The 27,253-nt window shown below is 47.6% G+C and overlaps 2 protein-coding genes across 4 annotated transcripts; one reads left to right on the top strand and one right to left on the bottom strand.

The window, feature by feature from the left end:
* Positions 1-8,442: 8,442 nt before the first annotated feature.
* On the bottom strand, positions 8,443-13,646 carry LOC114798082 (eukaryotic translation initiation factor 4E-1A). The gene is made up of 7 exons (XM_028993473.1): positions 13,507-13,646; positions 11,438-11,538; positions 11,262-11,357; positions 11,103-11,166; positions 10,879-10,992; positions 10,665-10,804; positions 8,443-9,469 (listed from the first exon to the last, which is right to left on the bottom strand). Exons 1-7 carry the CDS (start codon positions 13,522-13,524, stop codon positions 9,355-9,357), a joined length of 648 nt encoding a protein of 215 aa, XP_028849306.1. The 5' UTR covers positions 13,525-13,646; the 3' UTR covers positions 8,443-9,354.
* On the top strand, positions 13,314-17,086 carry LOC114798089 (uncharacterized protein FAM241A-like). Of its 3 annotated transcripts, none has more exons than XM_028993507.1 (3): positions 13,314-13,677; positions 14,051-14,258; positions 16,169-17,086. In XM_028993507.1, exons 2-3 carry the CDS (start codon positions 14,172-14,174, stop codon positions 16,412-16,414), a joined length of 333 nt encoding a protein of 110 aa, XP_028849340.1. In that variant the 5' UTR covers positions 13,314-13,677; positions 14,051-14,171; the 3' UTR covers positions 16,415-17,086. The 3 variants fall into 3 exon arrangements, with proteins under 3 accessions (XP_028849340.1, XP_028849329.1, XP_028849319.1); XM_028993496.1 differs by having other exon boundaries at positions 14,041-14,258; XM_028993486.1 differs by having other exon boundaries at positions 13,314-14,258.
* Positions 17,087-27,253: the final 10,167 nt, after the last annotated feature.

Genomic DNA, 27,253 nt, shown 5'->3' with positions numbered 1-27,253 from the left:
CACACACACACTTATACCCTGACGTGCAGGCTCACACACACACACTTATACACTGACGTGCAGGCTCACACTCACACACACACACACACACACACACACTTATACCCTGACGTGCAGGCTCACACACACACACTTATACACTGACATGCAGGCTCACACTCACACACACACACACACACACACACACTTATACCCTGACGTGCAGGCTCACACACACACACACTTATACACTGACATGCAGGCTCACACTCACACACACACACACACTTATACCCTGACGTGCAGACTCACACACACACTCACACACACACACACACACACACACACACACACACACACACACACACACACTTATACCCTGACGTGCATGCTCACACTCACACACACTCACACACACACACACACACACACACACACACACACACACACACTTATACCCTGACGTGCTGGCTCACACTCACACACACACACACACACACACACACACACACACACACACACACTTATACCCTGACGTGCAGGCTCACACTCACACACTCACTCACACACACACACTTATCCACTGACGTGCAGTTTCAAAAGTGCACCCTCACACACACACACACACACACAGCTGCACTATTCTGATGAGGAGCATTGGCGTCATTAGGGGGACTGTCCTAAGGGGACCTGTCCTAAGTGCAGTTGAGTGCACAAACGTCCCTGTTCACGCAGCAACCGAAATAGCAGCTCGGCACCAGCCTACAGCGAGTTCCCGCCACAAAAAGATGGAGACCGCGATGCTGACGGCCACGCCGCCGCACTCTGCCCCCCCCCCCCCTCCCCAACACAGGGGGTCAGTGCAGCCGGTAACCAACAGGTGACCAGAAGAGCCCCGCCCCCCGAGTAATTACACTCGTTAATTCTGCTCTAACGCGAGGAGGGGATAATTAAAGCGATTAAAAATGCATAACGGCACAGGAAGGCGGGGCGAAGACGAGGCCGCCGCCCCCCTCATCCCTCGCGGAGCCTCCCGCCACTGAAGGCCGGAGCTCACACACTCATCACCGTTAAAGGCCAAGCCGCGCACTTATCACTTAATAAGGCCAAGTGCTCTCTCTCTCTCTCTCTCCCTCTCCCTCCCTCTCTCCCTCCCTCTCTCTCTCTCTCTCTCTCTCCCTCCCTCCTTCTCTGTGTCAGATATGAGAGGCAGTGGTTGTCATGGAGATAGGCAGTGAAAGGGGAAGTGAATGAAGGAGGAGCGCTTCGGGATGAATGCATACTAAATATAAAGCGGCGTGCGTGCGCACGCGTCCACCACGTCCAACTTCCACCTCGTCCCGCCGAGGAGACGGGGAGAAGGGGAGGACAGGAGCGGCCGTCCTGCTGTCTTCAACCATGTGTCGCTCGCTCCGTCTCCGCCGACCGGGGTTAATGGAGGGATAAACGCGATTTGTGAGAGGATAATTGTGTCCGGGACTCACCTCGCGTAAACCCACGTCCCCCCCACCTCCCGGTGAAATGCAGCTTCCGTATTCCTGTCCTCTGTGACAGCGTGTGGGTGTGTGTGTGTGTCCTATTTCTGGGCTGTGTTGAGTGTGTGTGTTTGGGGACGCTTCTCCGCAGAGAAGACAGGTCAGTGGCTCTGTGGCTGTGGTGGGAAGGGACGGCCGGATTAAATGTAGAAATGGAGACTGGAGCGTATTATATACTATCGTATTATATACGATATACCGCGACTTTCTCTGGGACCCACCCTGAAGACATGAGACTCACAGTGTCCAGATCTGCTGTTTCCTCGAAAGAACTAAACACACGTTAATGTCTAAACCGCTGGCGACACCCCCAAGTGGAAATGTCCAAATCGGACCAAACTAGCCACACGAGGACGCTTTTCTCGAAAACGGTTCCTTTAAGGTTGGAGGCTGGACCAATATGTCGGCGCCACTCTGCCGTCCACACGGATACGCGGAAAAGAGACGTTCGCGGTGGAACCCATTTGGGAAAGTAACAAGGCCAGATGGGACATTTTCCCTTTTTAAAATACTGATTCTGTTTATGTGTTTATTATATTTTACTGCCTGAGCGCTGTAGTAGATCCATGTCTACTTTATTTAAAGAGGTAATGTCCCTCAGACAGCGGGCCTTATTGCCTGGGGTCCCCAGGGGGCCCTGAAACGGCCATTTATGTTGGAATGTCACCAGGAATGAAACTAAATGAATTGTCCCAGCGCAGAATTCCCTCTAAACCGTGGACATTGACGTGGACGTCACCGCCATAATAAAGCCGGGAGGACATCAAGGGAGTCAAGACGTCAGCAAGAAAAAGGCAAGCGGTTCGTTATCGATGTCGTAAATAATGAAAAGCGATTTATTTTCGCAGCTGGAGAACCGCGCAGACGAAGCACGGCGGAGATCACACGGTGCGCCGGTCTCTCACCCCGCACGTGCCCGGGGTTGCCATGGGAGACCATCCGGCTCCAGGCCTTCCCGCCACCTTCGGCAGACACTTCCTCTGTCGAATCTTTCCAAACGCACCTCCCTGCTGGCTTATATTCACACCCTGCAGCATAGTGGGGGCCTAGCGGTGAAGGAAGCGGCCCCGTAATCAGAAGGTTGTCGGTTCGAATCCCGACCCGCCGAGGGGCCACTGAGCAAAGCACCATCCCCACACACTGCTCCCCGGGCGCCTGTCATGGCTGCCCACTGCTCACTCAGGGTGATGGGTTAAATGCAGAGGACAAATTTCACAGTGTGTACTGTGTGCTGTGCTGCTGTGTATCACATGTGACAATCACTTCACTTTCACCTGTCATGGCTGCCCACTGCTCACTCAGGGTGATGGGTTAAATGCAGAGGACAAATTTCACAGTGTGTACTGTGTGCTGTGCTGCTGTGTATCACATGTGACAATCACTTCACTTTCACCTGTCATGGTGCCCACTGCTCACTCAGGGTGATGGGTTAAATGCAGAGGACAAATTTCACAGTGTGCACTGTGTGCTGTGCTGCTGTGTATCACATGTGACAATCACTTCACTTTCACCTGTCATGGCTGCCCACTGCTCACTCAGGGTGATGGGTTAAATGCAGAGGACAAATTTCACAGTGTGTACTGTGTGCTGTGCTGCTGTGTATCACATGTGACAATCACTTCACTTTCACCTGTCATGGTGCCCACTGCTCACTCAGGGTGATGGGTTAAATGCAGAGGACAAATTTCACAGTGTGCACTGTGTGCTGTGCTGCTGTGTATCACATGTGACAATCACTTCACTTTCACCTGTCATGGCTGCCCACTGCTCACTCAGGGTGATGGTTAAATGCAGAGGACACATTTCACTGTGTGCACTGTGTGCTGTGCTGCTGTGTATCACATGTGACAATCACTTCACTTTAGAGACTTTAACTGCGGCTTGGAAGGAGAAGAAATTGGTTCCTTAATGATGAGGGTTTCACTTCCATCGGTCCGGTTCCGTCCGTTTGGAAGTGGAACCGAGGAGCCGGATTATCTCCAGAAGGCCCTCAGTCAGGGGGAGAAACCTTCTTCCCACGCCGGCCACAGAACTGGAGCACCCACAGAACTGCTGACCCCTTTTCTGGTCGTGCAGGAGCCCGGCCAGAACCTCGGAGAACCACAGAGCAGGAACCGGAGACCCGCGTCAGGTCAAAGCTGGTTCTTATCCTGCTGCTTCTGGACGCGTGCGCCAGGTGGCATTCTGGGAAACAGGTAATGTTCTGGGCGGTTGTGCTTCCTGAAGGGCGAGAACGCGAGGGCGGTTCCGCGGAGGATGACAGCCGCCGGTCCGCGTTCACCGCACAGAGAGCTCCTGCTCCCGACCCCGCCCGCACCTGGACACGCCGCACAGTAATGGTCCCGCCAATGAGATTACGGCGCGCGACCCATCAATCACTCGAGCCGCGGCCTCTTCTTCTGCTTCCGCCGCAGCTCCGACACCCGGTTAAAAAGAAGGAAGAAGTCCATGTTCCTGTGGTGATTGGCTGCCTGCCCTCTTGACTCACATTCTCTGTAAGAGCCGGAGAGACGAGGCTGTTTTCCTGCGTGCCAGCCAGGCAGGAAGAGACCAGCATCTTCTAAATCGGTACGGTTTTGGAAGTCATCATTTGGGGAGGCGTGTGTAGGACATAGCGAGTTGGCAGCGTTGGCGAATTTAATATACATGTATATACAGGGTGGGTCATTTATATGGATCCACCTTAATAAAATGGGAACAGTTGGTGACATTAACGTCCTGTTTGTGACACATTAGTATATGTGAGGGGGCAAACCTTTCAAGACGGGTGGTGACCATAGTGGCCATTTTGAAGTCGGCCATTTTGGATCCAACTTTTTCAATAGGAAGAGGGTCATGTGACACATCAAATCTTTTGGTAATTTCTCAAGAAAAACAATGGTGTGCTTGAGTTATTTACAATTTTCTGACCACTCTTAAAATGTGTTAAATGTCACCAACCATTCCCATTTTATTAAGGTGTATCCATATAAATGCCCCCCCCTGTACATGTACATATATATCTGTATATATCTGTGACTGCACATATATATCATATACATCTGCATGAAACGCGGCAGGCTTTGGCTGTTAAAGACGAACGAATATCTGTGACCCGCGCAGAACGATGTTCGGGCACGTGGTACAAAGTCAGGCATGAATGAATCCAGACGAACGCAGAACTTTGCACAAAATCTCCTGCACCATAAAGACTGTCAACCATCTTCTGTTATTATGCGGGTAACGAATATGCACCAGTATTATCCAGATAACTCCAGCCTGGTGTTTGGTGCCAGTCGCCCGAGGTCTCCGGAATTCGAATGAGCAGCCATTACACGGTAACCATGGTAATGCCACCTAATGTGGCTGATTCGCCACGCGCCCGGTGTCCACGCCAGAGCCCAGTTCAAACGGCTCCTGATTGCCTTCGAATACGGTGTTTAATTAATCCTGGACGGGAAGCAGGGCCGCAGTCTCGCAATGCTCCGCCGAATCGGCCCTGCGCTTTAATCAATGCTCGGCGTAAGGGTGGACACAACCCACCGCTCGATCAATAAACTGTGCATTCTGGGACGTGCTCGCGTCCTGCTGAATGAATGTATATCCGTTGGCCTTTTCCATTGATCTCGGACCTGATCTCCATACGCAAGTGTTACACTGATCATTACAAGATTAGCTTTTCTCGGATCAATGCTAACGTGGTCTAAGTGGTTGAGGGTCCCCGCGATTGGAGGGCGATGGTATGCCAGCCACCCCACACTCACCTATCGCTGTTTTAAGCCGTCATTTCAATTTTCATCCAGACTCATTGTATTCTAGTCAAGTTTCAGTCGACTAAAAGTACGAGCATTTTAGTCAAAATTATCCATGATATTTAAGTCTGGTTTTAGTCGACGAAAACGGTATTTTAGTCTCTTTTTACAATTCTGTTTAACAAAGTCAATACAGAACAAGTACCGAGTAGAACAGACAAAAAGAACAATTTATTTTAGTCAAACCCATTTCTCAATTAACAGTAGGTTATCTGATTATTATATATTACTGTTGCCTTGTAGACTCAGGAATACTCGACATCCATTCCAGGGTCGGAAGACGCTCTGATTTGTTCCAAGTCATTCTGTCTCCTCCGTCATTTTCTACCCGATACGGAAGTGAAAGTGAAGTGATTTTCCTTGTGAAACGTGTCCAGTGTAAGGGGTCGGTACAGAGGCCCCTTGGCGGTCCGGGATTCGAACCGGCAACCTTCCACTTCCTTACCAGCGAGGCCAGCACTGCAGTGGGGGCCTAGTGGTTAAGGAAGCGTCCCCGTCATCAGAAGGTTGCCGGTTCGAATCCCGAATCCTGAGCAAAGCACCGTCCCCACACACTGCTCCCCGGGCGCCTGTCATGGTGCCCACTGCTCACTCAGGGTGATGGCTAAATGCAGACTAAATACATTTATGGAACTATATTACATGATATATTTTGTTATTGTCACATGACTGTTGAGTTTCCTTTCAATCCCATCAAAAAGGTTAGTTGATGAAGATATTTAGTCATAAATTTCATTCACGAAAGCAACACCACACTCACCTATGAAAGTCCCAGGTTCAAACCCCACTGACTACCTGTCATGTCGTGGAGAAGAATGGAGGAAGCATCTATTTTTAATAGTGAACATCAAACCGAAACACGCCGGTGGTGACCAGACATATCAGGCGAGGTATGACATGACAAAGACAGTGATAACTGGCACCAGTGCACCACCACCTTCACCCGGAGTGTCTCCAGGGGGACTGTCCATGTCACTACTGACTGGACGAATGGAAATGTAACAGGAAGCCCAGCGGTGGTTTTGCGCAGCGATGCGCTTCATTTCAACGGCACGTTCGGGCTTCAGGCCAGATGTTTAGTGGGGCGAGGAGAGCAGATCATGTGGACCGCACTTGTTGAAATGTCAGTTAGCATTAATGCGCCAGTGTGCTGCACACTGATGACAACACCATGCACTCGCTGGCCACTCTGCTGGTACTGTGATGTAACGCTGCATGGCATAGATGTTGGAAGAAGGTGTTGGAAACGCCCCTCACAAATCAAACAACGGCCGCACGTCCATGATGTTTCAAAACATTGAAAACATGCCCTATTGGATTGTTCAAGAGACCAGTTTGAGATGATTTGAGCTTTGTGACAGGGTGCATTACCTGCTGGAAGTAGCCATCAGAAGAGTGGTTTTGCATGGTCAGCAACACGACTCGGGTAGGTTGTGCAGATTAAACGGTGCTCAACTGGTACAAACGGATCCAACGTGTCCCTCACACCATCACACCAACAGCAACAGAAATTCACAAAACTCACTTTCACCTTCAGGTAGGATGGATTCATACCATCACGTCGTTTAAACCAAACATGGACCATACCATCTGAACGTTGCATTTTAAACCAAAACTCAGTCAGACCAGACAATCCTCTATTGTCCAATTTTGGTGAGTTCACAGATCTCTGAGGTTCTTCTTCTCCTGTTCGATGTGGTGTGAGATGGTGTTCTGCATGCCTTGGTTGTAATGAGCGGTTACTGGAGCTACTCTCATCTCGAACCCGCTGTCCTCTGGCCAACACCAACAAGGCATTTTTGTCCACACATCTGCTGCTCCCTGGATATTCTCTCATTTTCATACGGAGCTCAGTAGATCCTGTCTGGCACCAATAACCATTCTGGTGCTCAGTTTGAACCTCACTAAATGCACTGAGATGCTGCCATGTGACTGCATGTAAAGAGCAGATCGGGGTCTCGGTACCTTCTCCCTGAACCTGACATTTACATTATCCAGAGCGACTTGCAACGTGCCTTCCATGTCACCATGGATGAAGTAATCAGTTCTGGTTCACCAGGACCCCCAACTATGAATACAATCTTTTTATTCACTCTGTTCTAGTTTCTATACAGAAGTCAGACAAGAAGAAAGTCACAAGTTCATCTAAATCTTCTCTAAAGAGGAAGGTGTTGAGCTGCCGTGTGAAGGTGCTCAGTGACTGAGCTGGAAGTTCATTCCACCACCGAGGGGCCAAGATGGAGAAGAGTCTAGATGAGCGTCTTCCTTTTACCTTCAGAGATGGAGGGACCAGGCGAGCAGTACTGGAGGCTCGGAGTAGACGAGGTGCAGTGCGAGGTGTAATAATGGCTGTGAGGTAGGATGGTGCTACTCCATGTTTGGCTTTGTAGGCCAGCATCAGTATTTTGAACCTGATGTGTGCAGCTACTGGGAGCCAGTGGAGGGAACGTAGCAGAGGGGCGGTGTGGAGAACTTGGGAAGGTTGAAGATCATTTTGTATGAGTTGTAGAGGTCAGATGGTACATAGAGGTAGACCAGCTAGAAGGTAGTTGCAGTAGTCCAGTCATGAGATTACTAAGGACTGGACCAGGATCTGGCCTGTGTTGGTAGGTCAGGGCGGATTCGTCTGATATTGTAGACCTCACATGAAATCGGATCCCCTGTTCCGGCCCGGCGGCCCGCGGCCGACATTATTGCTTTATGTGGGAAGCGTGAGCGCTAGGCTGTCCGACTGTGGCGAAGTTCCACTTCATCACTCGGTGCTCAGCTTCCATCCCGTCACTCGGCTGGAGTCCGGGCCCTGCTCCGGCAGGCCGAGCACGGCGACACGGATCAGAACCGTTACGCGGCTTTTACAATTGCCGGAATGATTTTCCCGGCGTTCTGCAGATGTGACTGATCGACTCATTTCTTTGGTTGGAAGTTTGGACATGATTTCTGGCCCCTGAGCTGTGAAATGGGTGCTGAGGCTAAAAACCAAATAGCACTTGCGCCACCTGGTGGACACTTTCCAATACTACAGCGCCCTAGCATGTTTTAATACTTTTTAATGCTCTATTGGCTTTTCATTTTTCCTTTGGGATATTCTCATTGAAATTGTGTGATGCTTTACTGAAAAGAAAGACATAGAAGCGTAATGTGTATCAGCAAAACATAAATTCAAAAACATAAATTTATTAAAACCAAAGCCTGTTCACAACCAATCAAGACAACTTTCATACGGAGTCTTTAAAAGTGGCATAAGCTACATCTAATGCAGACAAAATTATGCATGAAATCAACCTACAATAAAAAAAAAATATATATATATATATATTTCAATAATAAAAACTAAAATGATGCTAATACGGCAGGAGAACAATCTTTATTCATAACATGATTACATGCGCTCTAAATGAAATATGAAAGGCTTATCAAGATTAATATTAAATTAAAATGTCTGATATGGCATCAATAATCTGCTGTTCGAAAATTAAAATAGCTGAGAGAATATTTTACAATTTGAAATTGACATGACGCGCATATGCATATGTTTTGCTCTCCGTGAATGTAGTTCAAGTGAAGATGTCTCCAGGCTTCCAGCCTTCTTCACTGCTTCTCAACCAATCGTGCTCCAGCGCCCGGTTCCTCCTCCGGCGCGGCGCGGCGCGGCTACAGTCCTCCCATCGGCGGCAACTCTGGATTTAAGGGTTGATGGTGTCGGAAGGACCAGCGTGCCGTAACCGATGGGCTTTTCGTGTCTGTCTGACATGCACCGTCGGCGTATTTAATTAGAATCGGTTTTAATTGGCACAGGCTACCGGAAGAAGGTGGTCAGCTGAAGCCACGGAAGACATTTTTCAGCAGGGAAGAAACAGGAAGTGCACCCAGGCCAACAGGAAGATGGAGGAAAGAAAGGAGCACACAGAGTCCAGGCCTGAGTGTTTTAGTGTGTTTATAGAGTGTGTATCTGTGTAAAAGATGCCACGGCGTGTGTGTGTGTGTGTGTGTGTGTGTGTACATGTGATTTTGTGAGAATAAGTCCTTTGGTTCTACAGATGGAAAATGCTTCAGACCACAAACTTGTTCTTGGTGGTGGAGCCGCTCTTGGTGGCCGTGTCGGCATGGGACTGGTAGCCAATCGTCATCTTCATAGGGAGTCCCAATCGATCTTTATACACTTTCCTAGAAGTCAGTAAAACACGGTTAACTGACCCACATGCTGCACAAACACCAACACTGAATATCACACCGAAACTGGCCGTCTTCAAACTCCGATCGATTTGGAGCTGCCAAGTCACGCCATTCTTAATTTACATGGAAGCAATAAAGGACCCAGCGTGAGGGGTGTAGACGTGTTGGGTCATTGGCATTCTTTTTATTCTGTTGACTGTTTTGCAAGAGGTAAAGACATTTATTATATAGCAGCCTAGTGGGCAAGACACTTGCCTATGAACCAGAAGATATTCAGTACAGGCCAAAAGTTTGGACACCTTCTCATCCAACGTGTTTTCTTTATCTTCATGACCATTTACGTTGGTAGATTCTTACTGAAGGCATCAAAACTATGAATGAACACATGTGGAGTTCTGGACTTAACAAAAAAAGGTGAAATAAGTGAAAACATGTTTTATATTCTAGTTTCTTTGCTCTGATTACTGCTTTACACACTCTTGGCATTCTCTCGATGGTGAGTGGTGGCCTAGCGGCCCCGTAATCAGAAGGTTGCGGGTTCGAATCCCGATCTGCCAAGGTGCCACTGAGGTGCCACTGAGCAAAGCACCGTCCCCACACACTGCTCACTCAGGGTGATGGGTTAAATGCAGAGGACAAATTCCACTGTGTGCACTGTGTGCTGCTGTGTATCACATGTGACAATCACTTCACTTTCACTTTTTTTCCCCACTTTCACTCTCGATGAGCCTCAAGAGGTCGTCACCTGAAATGCTTCTCCAACAGTCTTGAAGGAGTTCCCAGAGGTGTTTAGCACTTGTTGGTCCAACTCACCCCAAACCATCTGGACTGGGTTCAGGTCCGGTGACTGTGGAGGTCAGGTCTCCACTTTTTGTTAAGTACAGAACTCCACATGTGTTCATTCATAGTTTTGATGCCTTCAGTGAGAATCTACCAACGTAAATGGTCATGAAGGTAAAGAAAACACGTTGAATGAGAAGGTGTCCAAACTTTTGTCCTGTACAGTATTTTCATTTTAATATATTTTGCATGGCGTGTTATGAATCTGTAGTGTATTATTTGCTTCCTGAAATGAGCATGAAATGCAAGTGTGAAGGGACTACGGATCACGGCCTTCACGCGTGACTTCGGTTCCCTCGTCTACCGGTTGAACGCGGGACGGCCAGTCGGATCGCTGGGATTTTACCCTATGTGTGTGACAGCATCCCTGTTGTCGTAGTTGGCCGTCCAGATGGCGATTTTGTCCCCTTTTGCCCGGATGTTGACGACAGCGCCGCAGACATCGTCGCTGAAGTCATCAAAAGCTTCTCCTATTAGGCAGAGCAGCTGCATCCGAACAAAGCAGCATCAGCATCGGCGGCACAGGGAGCTTTAAAGAAGCGGAAGAGAGCGCCGCCCACCGTCTCCAGCCAGAAGCGGTCCAGATCGAGTCGCCGCTGCTGCTTGTTGAGGGTGAGGAGCCAGCGACCTCCCTTCCTGTTCCGCTCGTCCTCCCACATGGGCTCGATGCCGTCCTGCACAAACACGGCAGATTATCCTACAAGTCGTGATAAATCATCTCCAACTACAGTATAAACCGCATTCAACCAGAGAGCAGGTCGTAATCCGGTGGAGCCCAACGTACCTTGAACAGGGAATAATCACAGCCAGACATCAGGTTGCTTGAGAGCTGGATGTGGTTATACAAACTGGCATCAGACGGGAGAGAAAAATCCATTTATGGTTGAAACTGAGGTGTTGAGGTCGACCGACTGATCCGAATTAGAGGAAAAGCAACTCTTACGCCCAGAAGTCCTCCACCGTGTCAAACTTGGAGATGAGCCGAAGGTTCGCCTGCCACGTCTTACTCTTGTCGTTTTTAAAGAACCACAAAGACCAGCTACAGGGACAATTCAAGCGGATGACAGTGAGAAGAACATACATTTTTCAGGACGTTGTGATGAGCGGAGGGACGCCTACCGGTTCTGCAGTGGGTGTTTGATGTACGCCTCGGAGCAGACAACTTCTTGACGCGTCTCCTCTGAATCTTCTGCATCTTGCGGGGGATTCGGGCTGCTCTCCTACAAACAGACATCAACTGGACATCAACCATCCAGAACTACAGCCCTGTGTCCCCATCAGTAGTGACAGGGACAGTCCCTTGGAGACACTCAGGTGGGGTTTGAACCTGGGACCGCCAGGCCAATACAATATTTAAATCACAGGAGCTTTGCGTGGTGTCCATGTGTGCTTTATAAGAGATGAAAAGTGCTGATGGAGGGTCACCATGCGTGGTTTATAAGAGATGAAGAGCGCTGATGGAGGGTCACCATGCGTGGTTTATAAGAGATGAAGAGCGCTGATGGAGGGACACCATGCGTGGTTTATAAGAGATGAAGAGCGCTGATGGAGGGTCACCATGCGTGGTTTATAAGAGATGAAGAGCGCTGATGGAGGGTCACCATGCGTGGTTTATAAGAGATGAAGAGCGCTGATGGAGGGACACCATGCGTGGTTTATAAGAGATGAAGAGCGCTGATGGAGGGACACCATGCGTGGTTTATAAGAGATGAAGAGCGCTGATGGAGGGACACCATGCGTGGTTTATAAGAGATGAAGAGCGCTGATGGAGGGACACCATGCGTGGTTTATAAGAGATTAAGAGCGCTGATGGAGGGTCACCATGCGTGGTTTATAAGAGATGAAGAGCGCTGATGGAGGGACACCATGCGTGGTTTATAAGAGATGAAGAGCGCTGATGGAGGGTCACCATGCGTGGTTTATAAGAGATGAAGAGCGCTGATGGAGGGACACCATGCGTGGTTTATAAGAGATGAAGAGCGCTGATGGTGGGTCACCATGCGTGGTTTATAAGAGATGAAGAGCGCTGATGGAGGGTCACCATGCGTGGTTTATAAGAGATGAAGAGCGCTGATGGAGGGTCACCATGCGTGGTTTATAAGAGATGAAAAGCGCTGATGGAGGGTCACCATGCGTGGTTTATAAGAGATGAAGAGCGCTGATGGAGGGACACCATGCGTGGTTTATAAGAGATGAAGAGCGCTGATGGAGGGACACCATGCGTGGTTTATAAGAGATGAAGAGCGCTGATGGAGGGACACCATGCGTGGTTATAAGAGATGAAGAGCGCTGATGGAGGGACACCATGCGTGGTTTATAAGAGATGAAGAGCGCTGATGGAGGGACACCATGCGTGGTTTATAAGAGATGAAGAGCGCTGATGGAGGGTCACCATGCGTGGTTTATAAGAGATGAAGAGCGCTGATGGAGGGACACCATGCGTGGTTTATAAGAGATGAAGAGCGCTGATGGAGGGTCACCATGCGTGGTTTATAAGAGATGAAGTGTGCACATGGGGTCACCACGTGTGTGTCACCAGTGTGAAAGCACAAGGGGGACCGAACACTTGTCCACGTCACACCGTGTACTTTGGACGGAAGTAGCCTGGACTGACAGGATCCGCCACTCCCTCCCACCCAGCACGGATAAACTCGGGCAGCTGGAGAGCTCCAGTGGAGCCGCTTTAGCCGAGCTAACCGCGGCGGCTAACCGAGCCTGGGACTGAGAGGAGAACGCCGCCGTGTTGCCAGATCTCGCGAAAAATGCACGCAGAGATTTTCAAACATCACCTCACACTTTTCAGCGCATGTGAAAGTGAAAAGTGTGGTACACTGCAGCACAGCAAACGGTGCACACAACGAAATATGGTCTCTGTATTTAACGATCACCACTGGTGAGAAGTAAAAACTGACCCCGCCTGGTGAATTTGGAAAGCTCAATTCCAGCTCTGCGGGTTATAAACAGAATGGATCTGGCAACACGCGTTACGGCGATTCACAGACGCGCCTGCGCCGTTCGCGCATCAGCGCCGCATCGACCAACTCCCGTCCGCGTCCAGCGCCGGCGGACCGCGACAAACGCCTCCAAGTCCGCGGACGGACGCGGGACGCGCTCACCACAAACGCCGCGCCGCCGCAGTCAGCGAACACGCGGGAGCGTCGATGAAAGAATAAAGTTGACGAACTCACCGGCTCCGCCGCCGCCATCTTACCGCGACTGAGTCACGGGCCGCGAACCCCGCTGGGCCCCGGCGCGCATAGACCTACGGCGCATAGATCGACGCCACCCGCCCCTGCGCACGGCACCGGACGCCGCGTTTTGTGTAGCTCTAGGCCCTCCGTTCAGGAGCTGAAACTCTGGTAATCAGTATTTACCTACAGTGAACGCATCCATACGATAAGATGTAAAAGATGCACATTTCGTTCTTTTATGGATACTTTACCGAGTGTGCAAATAGAAACTTAAAAGCACGACTCGATTTTTGATTCTATACATAGCAGCGCAAGTGAAAACAAAAATTTGAGCCAAGAGTCTCTGTTCGACGAAGACGTGCGACTCGGCTTCGAGTCACATGATGTAAACTCCAAGCGAACCGATTTTTTTTTTACCCGGATGTTATAGGTGCTCTGAGAACTACATCAAACTTTATTTAATTAGCCATTACAAAATATCTACGCTTTTAATTACACATTCATTACACAGTTGAAGTAAAAATCTGATAGAATCCCTCAGGTTTGCCAGATGAACTCTCACTATCCGCGGGGAGAGTCGTCGCTCTCGGCTGCGGGAGGAGCCGCGGCCCTCCGGACGCTCCAGGCCGGAAGAAGCTCTGCGTGATCCAGCGTTCGCCACCATGTCCGCGGCCGCCGACGGGAGCTGCGCCGAGCCCGGGGGCCGGGGGTCGCCGTGCCGCCCTGCCACTTCCAGGCTCCGGGAACAGGTACCTGTGCGGAGCGCCTTTCCCCTCGCTTGAAAGAGAGAGAGAAAAAAACCAAAACTTTATTACAGCCACAAAGTTTGAACGAGGACGTCCTCACGTAGGGCGCGTTCCACGTTTATTATAGCTGCTATAATATTAAATTCCACAGGCTTGTGTCACAAAATTTCCTGCGGCTCTTATCAAAAAAAGTTTTTACCCCCATGATTATATATGATGCTATATCAGATACGAGGACATTCCTGTACTTTATCTCGTCTAACCGGACTGTCCTGTTGGCACCCACAGTGTGGAGTTGGTTCCGTTGGTGAATTTCCCCGAGGAACAGGGTGTGTGGCGTGTGTCTGCTGCTCGTACGATCCCACGTTTTCATCAAGCTTGCAGGAGTAAAATTCTCTGTTTTTAGTATTGTGAAGCTGTACAAGGCCAGTCAGCACTTTAATGATGCTAATATTTCACATTCAGGAAATACAGGAAATACTAACGGTGTCGTGTGAGCAAGATAAGAAAAGCAAAATGCGGTGCTGTCCCCAAACCAGACAGTGATGCAGCTGGTCAGAATGCCCTCAATGGTCCCTCTGTAGAAGGTGGTGAGGATGGATGGTGGGAGACGGGCTTTCCTCATGCATGCTTTATAATAGATGCAATATTTGCAACACTGTGGTCTGTACAGTCGCTAAAGCATTTTACTGCATATCATACCGTGTATGACTGTGTTCGTGACAAATAAAATTGGAATCTGAAATTTGAGTGCACATGTGTGTGTCACCAGTGTGAAAGCACAAGGGGGACCGAACACTTGTCCACGTCACACCGTGTACTTTGGACGGAAGTAGCCTGGACTGACAGGATCCGCCACTCCCTCCCACCACACAGCAAACAGTGCACACAATGAAATGTGGTCTCTGCATTTAACCATCACCATTGGTGAGCAGTAGGCAGCCATGACAGGCACGGATTCGAACCGGCAACCTTCCGATTATGGGGCCGCTTCCTTAACCGCTAGGCCACCACTGCACCATAATAAATGTGACGTCACAACGACCTGGGTGGCTCCTCCCCATAAATATTATACCGATGGTCAGCTTGAAAACAAACAACAGACTGCTCGGTACGAATACGTCAGCAGGGTGAACAGCCCTGAGGAGCTCCAGTGCTCAGTGTGGTAGTAGCCTAGCGGTTAACACACTCGCCTGTGAACCAGAAGACCCAGGTTCAAACCCCACTTACTACCATCGTGTCCCTGAGCAGGACACTTAACCCTGAGTGTCTCCAGGGGGGGACTGTCCCTGTAACTACTGATTGTAAGTCGCTCTGGATAAGAGCGTCTGGTAAATGCTGTAAATGGGGCAGTGGTGGCCTAGCGGTTAAGGAAGCGGCCCCGTAATCAGAAGGTCGCCGGTTCGAATCCCGATCCGCCAAGGTGCCACCGAGGTGCCACTGAGCAAAGCACCATCCCCACACACTGCTCCCCGGGCGCCTGTCATGGTGATGGTTAAATGCAGAGGGCAAATTTCACTGTGTGCATCGTGTGCTGTGCTGCTGTGTATCACATGTGACAATCAGTTTTTTTTTCTTTGTATAGAATTTTTACATTCTTTTTACCGCGTCCCAAGCTAAGGCGGTAGCTTTTGCCTCATTGATGTCCAGAAGGCTTGTTGTTTCGCCTCATCTTTCAATAGCTGGATCCAGGAAACGCTCTCCTTGCCGCGATACGGTCACCATTTACTGAGTACGTTACCCATGTGTACACACTACGTGTTGTAATACTGCGGAACTGAGAGGAGACAAAATGGCTTTTATTATTATCATTTTTCTTTATTGTCCTGGTGGGTTTGAGGGTGGTTGTCAGCCATTTTTTTTCTTGTTCTGTTTGAACCCCGGTAACCGTGGAACGCCCGTTCTCTCCTCAGGCCGATCGGCAGGTCGGAGGTCAGGCGGCGCCGCCGGAGGTGGACGACTGCGAGCGGCTGGGCACGCTCTTCGGGGAGCTGAACAAGTGTCTGCGCGGCGTCGGCTTCGTGCAGCTGTACTTCGGCGAGAAGATCGTGGAGCCGGTGGTGGTTCTGGTGTTCTGGGCTTTGCTGTGGTTCCTGGGAATCCAGGCACTTGGCCTGGTGGGGACGCTGTGCATCATCATCATCTACATGCAGAAGTAGCGTTCAGGAGTGCATGAATGTTTCGGAATTTGCACTTTAAACAGACATGCCAACGGAAGATTAAAAGAATGGGTTCACCTGTGCTGGACTGCTACTGTACCACCCAGTAATTGGAATTGGAAAAATTTTTTTTGTATAAAGTATTGCCGAGTGACCTCACCGTTTTCCCACTTTTTTGCGACGGAAAGAGGAGATTTTTATTTTTTCCCCCCAGTTCCCGCTTGATGGGGGTGCATGCCGCATGGAAAATCATAACCGGGGTGAATTAAATCCCATGGAAATTTGCCGAATTGCTTTTGTATGCCTTCAGGATCTAGTGAATTTATGCTAGAAGAACGAGCGGATAACGTATGAAAACGTGAGTGCCACGGAACACAATTCCACTGGATTGGCTGTGCATGGTACTTCCAACGAGACATGTATTGATGCGCTGGCTGCTGTTCATGATCTTATATCATGTGTTGTGCCATATCTTGAACAGCCATTTATTGCATTGTGTGGATTTTAAATTCTTGTGATTATTTTCTGCATTCTGAATGAAAATGAAATGAAAAGTTACTGTAATTATTTCCTTTTTTTTTATTGAACCGTTATTCCTTATTGATGAATTACTACACCATGCTGTATTCAGTTAATGAATAAATGTTAAATTCTCACGGGGAGCTGCAGTTACCTGGTTTTGTTCTGTCATTGTGTTTCCGTGTCGTTCTCACCAAAGATATTTATCCAAAAAATGTGCAATGAAACAGCTGAGAAATGCACATTTATAGAAGAGTCATCAAAGATCAAGTGAATAAATACGTAAAGAGATCACCAGGGGGTGTCGTCGTTCCACTGCTAAAGCAGGACGAGAGACATCATGAAAATAAATTAATAAGGAGCATCCAAAAGGGCCAACTTATAATGGACATTTTGATTTAAATTCTCCCAGTTCATGAGATCACTGATAAATTTGACATCTATTCAATAAACGAAGACTTCTATGGAAGTCTTGGGAATTCCGAGTTGTTAAAATAATGGTATCTACAGATCATCCTAATGAGGGACATTTTAAAGCACTTCTGTAAACCTGAACCTGATCCAGACGAACTTTGTCCATGTATCAGCTGGTGTTCCTCTCTAGCGAGCTGAAGATCCCTGTTTCTTCCAGACGAACTTTGTCCATGTATCAGCTGGTGTTCCTCTCTAGCGAGCTGAAGATCCCTGTTTCTTCCAGATGAACTTTGTCCACGTATCAGCTGGTGTTCTTCTCTAGCGAGCTGAAGATCCCTGTTTCTTCCAGACGAACTTTGTCCATGTATCAGCTGGTGTTCTTCACTAGCGAGATGAAGATCCCTGTTTCTTCCAGACGAACTTTGTCCATGTATCATCTGGTGTTCCTCTCTAGCGAGATGAAGATCCCTGTTTCTTCCAGACGAACTTTGTCCATGTATCAGCTGGTGTTCCTCTCTAGCGAGCTGAAGATCCGTTTCTTCCAGACGAACTTTGTCCATCAGCCGGTGTTCCTCTCTAGCGAGCTGAAGATCCCTGTTTCTTCCAGATGAACTTTGTCCACGTATCAGCTGGTGTTCTTCTCTAGCGAGCTGAAGATCCCTGTTTCTTCCAGACGAACTTTGTCCATGTATCAGCTGGTGTTCTTCACTAGCGAGATGAAGATCCCTGTTTCTTCCAGACGAACTTTGTCCATGTATCATCTGGTGTTCCTCTCTAGCGAGATGAAGATCCCTGTTTCTTCCAGACGAACTTTGTCCACGTATCAGCTGGTGTTCTTCACTAGCGAGATGAAGATCCCTGTTTCTTCCAGACGAACTTTGTCCATCAGCTGGTGTTCCTCTCTAGCAAGCTGAAGATCCCTGTTTCTTCCAGACGAACTTTGTCCATCAGCTGGTGTTCCTCTCTAGCAAGCTGAAGATCCGTTTCTTCCAGACGAACTTTGTCCATCAGCTGGTGTTCCTCTCTAGCAAGCTGAAGATCCCTGTTTCTTCCAGACGAACTTTGTCCACGTATCAGCTGGTGTTCTTCACTAGCGAGCTGAAGATCCCTGTTTCTTCCAGACGAACTTTGTCCATGTATCAGCCGGTGTTCCTCTCTAGCGAGCTGAAGATCCCTGTTTCTTCCAGACGAACTTTGTCCACGTATCAGCTGATGTTCTTCTCTAGCGAGCTGAAGATCCCTGTTTCTTCCAGACGAACTTTGTCCATGTATCAGCTGGTGTTCTTCACTAGCGAGATGAAGATCCGTTTCTTCCAGACGAACTTTGTCCACGTATCAGCTGGTGTTCCTCTCTAGCGAGCTGAAGATCCGTTTCTTCCAGACGAACTTTGTCCATGTATCAGCCGGTGTTCCTCTCTAGCGAGCTGAAGATCCCTGTTTCTTCCAGACGAACTTTGTCCACGTATCAGCTGGTGTTCTTCACTAGCGAGCTGAAGATCCCTGTTTCTTCCAGATGAACTTTGTCCACGTATCAGCTGGTGTTCTTCACTAGCGAGCTGAAGATCCCTGTTTCTTCCAGACGAACTTTGTCCACGTATCAGCTGGTGTTCTTCACTAGCGAGATGAAGATCCCTGTTTCTTCCAGACGAACTTTGTCCATCAGCCGGTGTTCCTCTCTAGCAAGCTGAAGATCCCTGTTTCTTCCAGACGAACTTTGTCCACGTATCAGCCGGTGTTCTTCTCTAGCGAGCTGAAGATCCCTGTTTCTTCCAGACGAACTTTGTCCATGTATCAGCTGGTGTTCTTCACTAGCGAGATGAAGATCCCTGTTTCTTCCAGATGAACTTTGTCCATGTATCATCTGGTGTTCCTCTCTAGCGAGATGAAGATCCCTGTTTCTTCCAGACGAACTTTGTCCACGTATCAGCTGGTGTTCTTCACTAGCGAGATGAAGATCCCTGTTTCTTCCAGACGAACTTTGTCCATCAGCTGGTGTTCCTCTCTAGCAAGCTGAAGATCCGTTTCTTCCAGACGAACTTTGTCCATCAGCTGGTGTTCCTCTCTAGCAAGCTGAAGATCCCTGTTTCTTCCAGACGAACTTTGTCCACGTATCAGCTGATGTTCTTCTCTAGCGAGCTGAAGATCCCTGTTTCTTCCAGACGAACTTTGTCCACGTATCAGCTGGTGTTCTTCACTAGCGAGCTGAAGATTGCTCCGTGTTTCTTCCCTCTCCTGCACCTCACATCTGGCCCACAACAAAATAATATTACAGATAATATCAGGTACCCTGATAAATATGAACCTATTCCATTGCATTTATTGCTGTGTGTTGTACCAAGATGTCTTCACGTGTGGCTTCTTTGAAAACCACAATGGATTTCAAAGTAATTGATTTGTCTTTGTACTGAATTATAAAAAGATTAGCCCTTGAACTTGTCATTCAGGGAAATATTAAACTGATGCAGTGAAAGTGACGTGATCGTCATTGTGAGACACTGCAGCGCAGCACACGGTGTCACGGTGAAACGTGTCCTCTGTATTTAACCATCACCCTTGGTGACAGTGGGAACTCGGGGAGCAGTGTGTGGGGACAGGACCTTCATCAAGGGCACCTTGGTGGCACCTCGGCGGTTCAGGACTCCAAACTGCAACCTTCTGATTAGTGTTGGTCCAAAAAAAAACAAGACGTAAATGCTGGTCACGTAACGAAAAATGAGACTAAATGTGGATTACAAAATAAAAACTAGACTAAAATGTCAAAAATGTTTATTATGAGAATGAAATGTTTAATTTGGGCCGGTCAGTACGACAGACCATTTACTATTGTGCTGGGGATACGTTTTTGGGACGAAATGGTGCCGCCAATGGGGGTTTGGAAAACCCGGGAAAACCCGGAAAACTGTGAAAAAGACAAAAAAGGACGTGTTACATTCAAGGCTGCAACGCTAAGACTGTGAAACGAACAGAAACAAGATGACATGTTGTTTGTTTAGGTAGGTCGTACGGGCCGCCCACAAATCAGGTTCAAAGTGTAAAAAGTACCGTTTACTGTTGTGTAGAGGAAGACGTGTTCAGCTCCCTGGGACCAGCCGTAAATGCTAGAGACTCGGGAGTCGAGGCGAGACCGAAGGCCTCGCCGAGTCACACAATCCGATATATTGGTTGTGTCGCTACCCCCAACAGGGCTCAGGAAAACCTGGAAAAATAGGAAAAAAGCAAAAAAGGCCATTTTCATTCCGTACGGTTTGATATATGGCTTGGCTCAGTGGGATTTATGGTCTGCGCGCAATTCACCAAAAAGCGTTTTCAGAACTTTGGACTTTGTGTCCAGATGGTTTGATATGCAAAAAAAGTCTTGGCAAGACTGACATTTTGACATATGGTTTGTCTCTGTCTGATTTACAGATCACGTACAGTGGTGCCCTAGAGGTTAAGGAAGCGGCCCTGTAATCAGAATCCCGATCTGCCAAGGTGCCACTGAGGTGCCACTGAGCAAAGCACCGTCCCCACACACTGCTCCCCGGGCGCCTGTCATGGTGCCCACTGCTCACTCAGGGTGATGGGTTAAATGCAGAGGACAAATTTCACTGTGTGCACCGTGTGCTGTGCTGCTGTGTATCACAAGTGACAATCACTTCACTTTCAAATTTTGGAAAAACAAAAAATGGGTCAATGGGTGAGAAAAAAACGTCAGGGTCATTTTCGCATTAGAATGCATTGAATGCTAATTTTAGCATTGGTAGCATTGGTAAAATGGGGCCCCTTTTAAGTGGTACTGCTACTGTGTCATTGCCAGCAAAGGGGGTCCTACAAGGGGTACTGATACAGCAGCAGCGCCAGCACTGTAATTCAATGGCAGATTAAACCAGCAGCTTCATTAGGATGCCAATCATCCACATTATTAAGACCACCTGGTCCTTTGGCTGCTTTATTGGGGACACCCTGTCCTTCGGGCACTTCATTAGAGATGCCCTGTCCTCAGCCACTTTAGTTATATCTTGGCCACGGCCTTTTAGCATTTTTGATCATAACATGTTAGCATTAGCTATAATTATATATCATTTGTTATTAAACATGTTCCAAACATCACCTAAAGTCATGTGACTGCCTGTTTCCTCGGCTAATGTAGTTTTAAAGTCTGCTCTTACAGCTGAAACCAGCTCTAGAGGCCACGCCCGCTGCAGCGACCAACACCCGGACAGGCCCCTCAAAATTTCCATGGAATTTTGTTTTCTAGTTACATTATTATTATTATTATTATGCAGTATTTCTGTTGTTTGTCCCTCTCATCTGGCCGCACAGATGACGTCACTTCCTCAATTCCCATTCGTGATTTATTAATATTTCATAATGCTTGTGGTGGGTTATAGATATGTGGTGGTGGGTTATTAGGGAGAAAAAGATGAAGCGACGTTTGCACACTTTCTTTACAATGTGGAAAAGAAAAACTTGAGGAGAAATGCGGGCACTGGAAAGGATGTTGAGTCTATAAGGTTATTATTATTAATGTTAGGGGCATTAAAGCTAGTGGTTAAAGAAGCGGCACCGTAATCAGAAGGTTGCAGGTTTGAATCCCGAACCGCCGAGGTGCCACTGAGGTGCCTTGATGAAGGTACCGTCCCCACAAACTGCTCCCCGGGCGCCTGTCATGGTGTCCACTGTCACAAAGGGTGACGGTTAAATACAGAGGACACATTTCACTGTGTCACCGTGTGCTGTGCTGCAGTGTTTCACAATGACAATCAATTCACTTTTTAATTATAATAATAAGATTCTAGATTGGTTTATTGTATTGAAATAATGTTTCACACAGATCCCCCATAATACAATCATAAAAGAAAAATATATATGTAAATACACACTAAACTATACTAACTAAAACGTAAATACTGGACTGGTTTCTCTTCAGAAGACCTTTTCTGTGCAATGAACAGGTCAAATGGGACATAACTGGACAACATCATGTAGGACGCTTGTAAGTGGATAAGTTGGATATTTCAGACAGGACACACAAGACAAGACAAACATGTGCAGGAATGTTCAAGGTGCAGTTGAGATGTGCAAAGATCAGGTGTATAAGGCTGGAGGTGTATTGTTGAGTTTCATGTTCTGGTGATGCCCACTAGCCCACTAGGCTACTACCACCCTATGTTCCGAGCTCGACGGATGAGGTGTTTTTCGTAGAGCTGGGAGATGGTGGAAGTGGAACCCCGATGATGCGCTCTGCTGTCTTCACTGTCCACTGCAGGGAGACAGGTCAGCTGGACACACTGTTTTCACAATACCAGACTGTTCAGTTGGACACGCTGTCTTTAAAATACCAGACTGTTCAGTTGGACACGCTGTCTTCAAATTTTCAGACAGGTCAGCTGGACACGCTGTCTTTAAAATACCAGACAGGTCAGCTGGACACGCTGTCTTCAAAATACCAGACAGGTCAACTGGACACGCTGTCTTTAAAATACCAGGCAGGTCAGCAGGACACGCTGTCTTCAAAATACCAGACAGGTCAGCTGGACACGCTGTCTTCAAAATACCAGGCAGGTCAGCTGGACACTTTGTCTTCACAATACCAGACTGTTCAGCTGGACACGCTGTCTTCAAAATACAAGAGAGGTCACCTGGACACGCTGTCTTCAAAATTTCAGACAGGTCAGCTGGACATGCTGTCTTCAAAATACCAGGCAGGTCAGCTGGACACGCTATCTTCAAAATACCAGACAGGACAGCTGGACATGCTGTCTTCCAAATACCAGACAGGACAGCTGGACACGCTGTCTTCAAAATACCAGGCAGGTCAGCTGGACACGCTATCTTCAAAATACCAGACAGGACAGCTGGACATGCTGTCTTCCAAATACCAGACAGGACAGCTGGACATGCTGTCTTCAAAATACCAGGCAGGTCAGCTGGACACTTTGTCTTCACAATACCAGACTGTTCAGCTGGACACGCTGTCTTCAAAATACAAGAGAGGTCACCTGGACACGCTGTCTTCAAAATTTCAGACAGGTCAGCTGGACATGCTGTCTTCAAAATACCAGGCAGGTCAGCTGGACACGCTATCTTCAAAATACCAGACAGGACAGCTGGACATGCTGTCTTCCAAATACCAGACAGGACAGCTGGACACGCTGTCTTCAAAATACCAGGCAGGTCAGCTGGACACGCTATCTTCAAAATACCAGACAGGACAGCTGGACATGCTGTCTTCCAAATACCAGACAGGACAGCTGGACACGCTGTCTTCAAAATACCAGACAGGTCAGCTGGACACGCTGTCTTCCAAATACCAGGCAGGTCAGCTGGACACTTTGTCTTCACAATACCAGACTGTTCAGATGGACACGCTGTCTTCAAAATACCAGACAGGTCAGCTGGACACGCTGTCTTCCAAATACCAGGCAGGTCAGCTGGACACTTTGTCTTCACAATACCAGACTGTTCAGATGGACACGCTGTCTTCAAAATACCAGACAGGTCAGCTGGACACGCTGTCTTTAAAATACCAGACAGTTCAGCTGGACACGCTATCTTCAAAATACCAGACAGGACAGCTGGACATGCTGTCTTCCAAATACCAGACAGGACAGCTGGACACGCTGTCTTCAAAATTCTAGACAGGTCAGCTGGACACGCTATCTTCAAAATACCAGACAGGACAGCTGGACATGCTGTCTTCCAAATACCAGACAGGACAGCTGGACACGCTGTCTTCAAAATACCAGGCAGGTCAGCTGGACACGCTATCTTCAAAATACCAGACAGGACAGCTGGACATGCTGTCTTCCAAATACCAGACAGGACAGCTGGACACGCTGTCTTCAAAATACCAGACAGGTCAGCTGGACACGCTGTCTTCCAAATACCAGGCAGGTCAGCTGGACACTTTGTCTTCACAATACCAGACTGTTCAGATGGACACGCTGTCTTCAAAATACCAGACAGGTCAGCTGGACATGCTGTCTTCCAAATACCAGGCAGGTCAGCTGGACACTTTGTCTTCACAATACCAGACTGTTCAGATGGACACGCTGTCTTCAAAATACCAGACAGGTCAGCTGGACACGCTGTCTTTAAAATACCAGACAGTTCAGCTGGACACGCTATCTTCAAAATACCAGACAGGACAGCTGGACATGCTGTCTTCCAAATACCAGACAGGACAGCTGGACACGCTGTCTTCAAAATTCTAGACAGGTCAGTTGGACACGCTGTCTTCAAAATACCAGACAGGTCAACTGGACACGCTGTCTTTAAATACCAGGCAGGTCAGCAGGACACGCTGTCTTCAAAATACCAGGCAGGTCAGCTGGACACTTTGTCTTCACAATACCAGACTGTTCAGATGGACACGCTGTCTTCAAAATACCAGACAGGTCACCTTGACACGCTGTCTTCAAAATACCAGACAGGTCAGCTGGACATGCTGTCTTTAAAATACCAGACAGTTCAGCTGGACACGCTGTCTTCAAAATACCAGGCAGGTCAGCTGGACACACTGTCTTCAAAATACCAGGCAGGTCAACTGGACACACTGTCTTCAAAATACCAGAAAGGACAGCTGGACACGCTGTCTTCAAAATACCAGACAGGTCAGCTCGACACGCTGTTTTTCAAATACCAGACAGGTCAGCTGGACACACTGTCTTCAAAATACCAGTCAGGTCAGCTGGACACGCTGTCTTCAAAATACCAGGCAGGTCAGCTGGACACGCTGTCTTCAAAATACCAGACAGGACAGCTGGACACACTGTCTTCAAAATACCAGTCAGGTCAGCTGGACACGCTGTCTTCAAAATACCAGTCAGGTCAGCTGGACACGCTGTCTTCACAATACCAGACAGGTCAGCTGGACACGCTGTCTTCAAAATACCAGGCAGGTCAGCTGGACACTTTGTCTTCACAATACCAGACAGGACAGCTGGACACGCTGTGTTCAAAATACCAGGCAGGTCAACTGGACACGCTGTCTTCAAAATACCAGGCAGGTCAGCTGGACACGCTGTCTTCAAAATACCAGACAGGACAGCTGGACACGCTGTCTTCAAAATGTCTTCTCTACTGGTGCTTTTTATCTTTTTATTTTTTATGTTTGAACTTGTTTCTACAATCTCTTTACACACTTTGTAGCACTTTGATCAGCAATTTCTCCTGAAGGTTTAGCAAATAAGGAAGATTTTTACAGATAATTACAAGACTACCTAGTTATGTGCAAATAATGTGCTAAGATAACCTTGTTTTAACTGTGAAGTGGTTTTGACTAAAAGAAAATGCTGGTTTTGTCGGTTCTACCAGGTACTTGCACTATACTGACTGGGTTAAATAGAACTGTATTACTAAAATATAAGAGACCAAAATACAGTTTTCACTGACTAAAACTAGACTAAAATAGTCATGGATAATTCTCAGTTATTATAAAGACTAAAAATAAGACTAAAATGTTGAGTAGAAACTTGAGTAGAAGAAAATGAGTCTAAAATAAAAACTAAAATGTCATCTTGAGGCAAAGTCTAGACTAAAACTAAAATGACGACAGGCCGACAAAAACAACTGTACAACCAGATTTATACCGTATGCATGTCTACATATCGAGGGCATGCAGGCCTTCATGTGTCATTACGCTGGAAACAGCATCAAACCAACCAGCAGTGACCAGCAAACGTACCAGATTTAAAATGCCAGGACTTGCGTTGACAACTATTGGGGACAATTGTGCAGGTTTTGCTCAAAATGTGGTTGCAGGCCTGAGACCAACTGCTAACATCGGCGTCTCTGTCAAGCTGAAGTCAAAATGTCTTCTCTACTGGTGCTTTTTATCTTCCATTCTTATATAATTGAACTCATTTTCTCCAATCTCTGATTCATTATTCCTTTTGATAATTATTTCCTATCTGTGTATTTTCAGAATCGTTCCTCTTAAATGTTTTATACTTAGCAGCACTTTGATCAACAATCTCTGTTTAGCCAATAATTAAGATTGTCACAGAACAAATTGCTAATTGATTTTTACAGGTAATTTAAAGACTACCAAATAATGTGCAAATAATGTGCTAATGTGCCTCATTTTGGCTCATTAAGTCAGCAGGAACGCTGCCGTGGTGTCCAACAATATGCACCGAGGTATAGCGTGTCATTACTGTCCTCCCTGTGGACTCTAGATGTGTCCCTCCTGGTCTGATGAAAGCCAGGCCGTCAACAGGAAAACAGACTGTGATCCTTAGTGGCCAGAAAGTTAATAATCACAAACACGAATAAACACAATCGGGACGCACGTGGTGATGGGTTCCGTGGATGATGCAATTCTAAATTTGAAGCATGTTCGCAGGTCATTTCTAGTTTCTCTGTATGACAACTAAAGTAACATTTATGGCATTTTACCAGACGCCCTTATCAATCAGTAGTGACAGGGACAGTCAGGACAGTAGTGACTTGGAGACACTCAGGCACACAATGGTAGTAAGTGGGGTTTGAACCTGGGACTATATTGACATATTTGAACATACAATACATATTTATGGAGTGTTTTTCTGTTTTATCTGAAGTAATAAAAGGAAAGATGAACAACATCTCGCCAGATCTCTCCAGACAGGACTTAATTTGGCCACGCAGGAATAACTTGACCACATGACCAAAGGGACTTCATTAAAGCTTCCTCTGATAATGAGTCCCCACTCCTCGCTCCCCTCAGAGACGCATGCTGTAAACTGACCTTCAGGGTTTAGGGATCGGAAGAGTTTTGAAACTCATTAATTAGTTGTAGCAAACATGTTTATGTCCACCGAATTGCATCATGCAGACAAAGGGACAATCGGAGGACATTTGAGGCTTTTCTTCAGAGGCCTACAGAACAATCATTTGCTTTGAATGTATCCAATGTATGATTTGTGTCCTAGAGGTCTACAT

Source organism: Denticeps clupeoides, chromosome 1, assembly GCF_900700375.1.
Source record: "Denticeps clupeoides chromosome 1, fDenClu1.1, whole genome shotgun sequence".
NCBI lineage: Eukaryota > Metazoa > Chordata > Actinopteri > Clupeiformes > Denticipitidae > Denticeps > Denticeps clupeoides.
This window is presented reverse-complemented; position numbering and strand designations above follow the sequence as displayed.

Bases quoted from the DNA above. Each gene is read 5' to 3' on its own strand.
- LOC114798082 (XM_028993473.1), bottom strand. The intron at 11,358-11,437 runs GTAGGCGTCCCT...TTGTCCCTGTAG, and splicing joins AAACACCCACTGCAGAACCG to CTGGTCTTTGTGGTTCTTTA. The intron at 10,993-11,102 runs GTACGTTGGGCT...GTGTTTGTGCAG, and splicing joins GTGATTATTCCCTGTTCAAG to GACGGCATCGAGCCCATGTG.
- LOC114798089 (XM_028993507.1), top strand. From the start codon at position 14,172: ATGTCCGCGGCCGCCGACGGGAGCTGCGCCGAGCCCGGGGGCCGGGGG. The intron at 14,259-16,168 runs GTACCTGTGCGG...TTCTCTCCTCAG, and splicing joins CTTCCAGGCTCCGGGAACAG to GCCGATCGGCAGGTCGGAGG.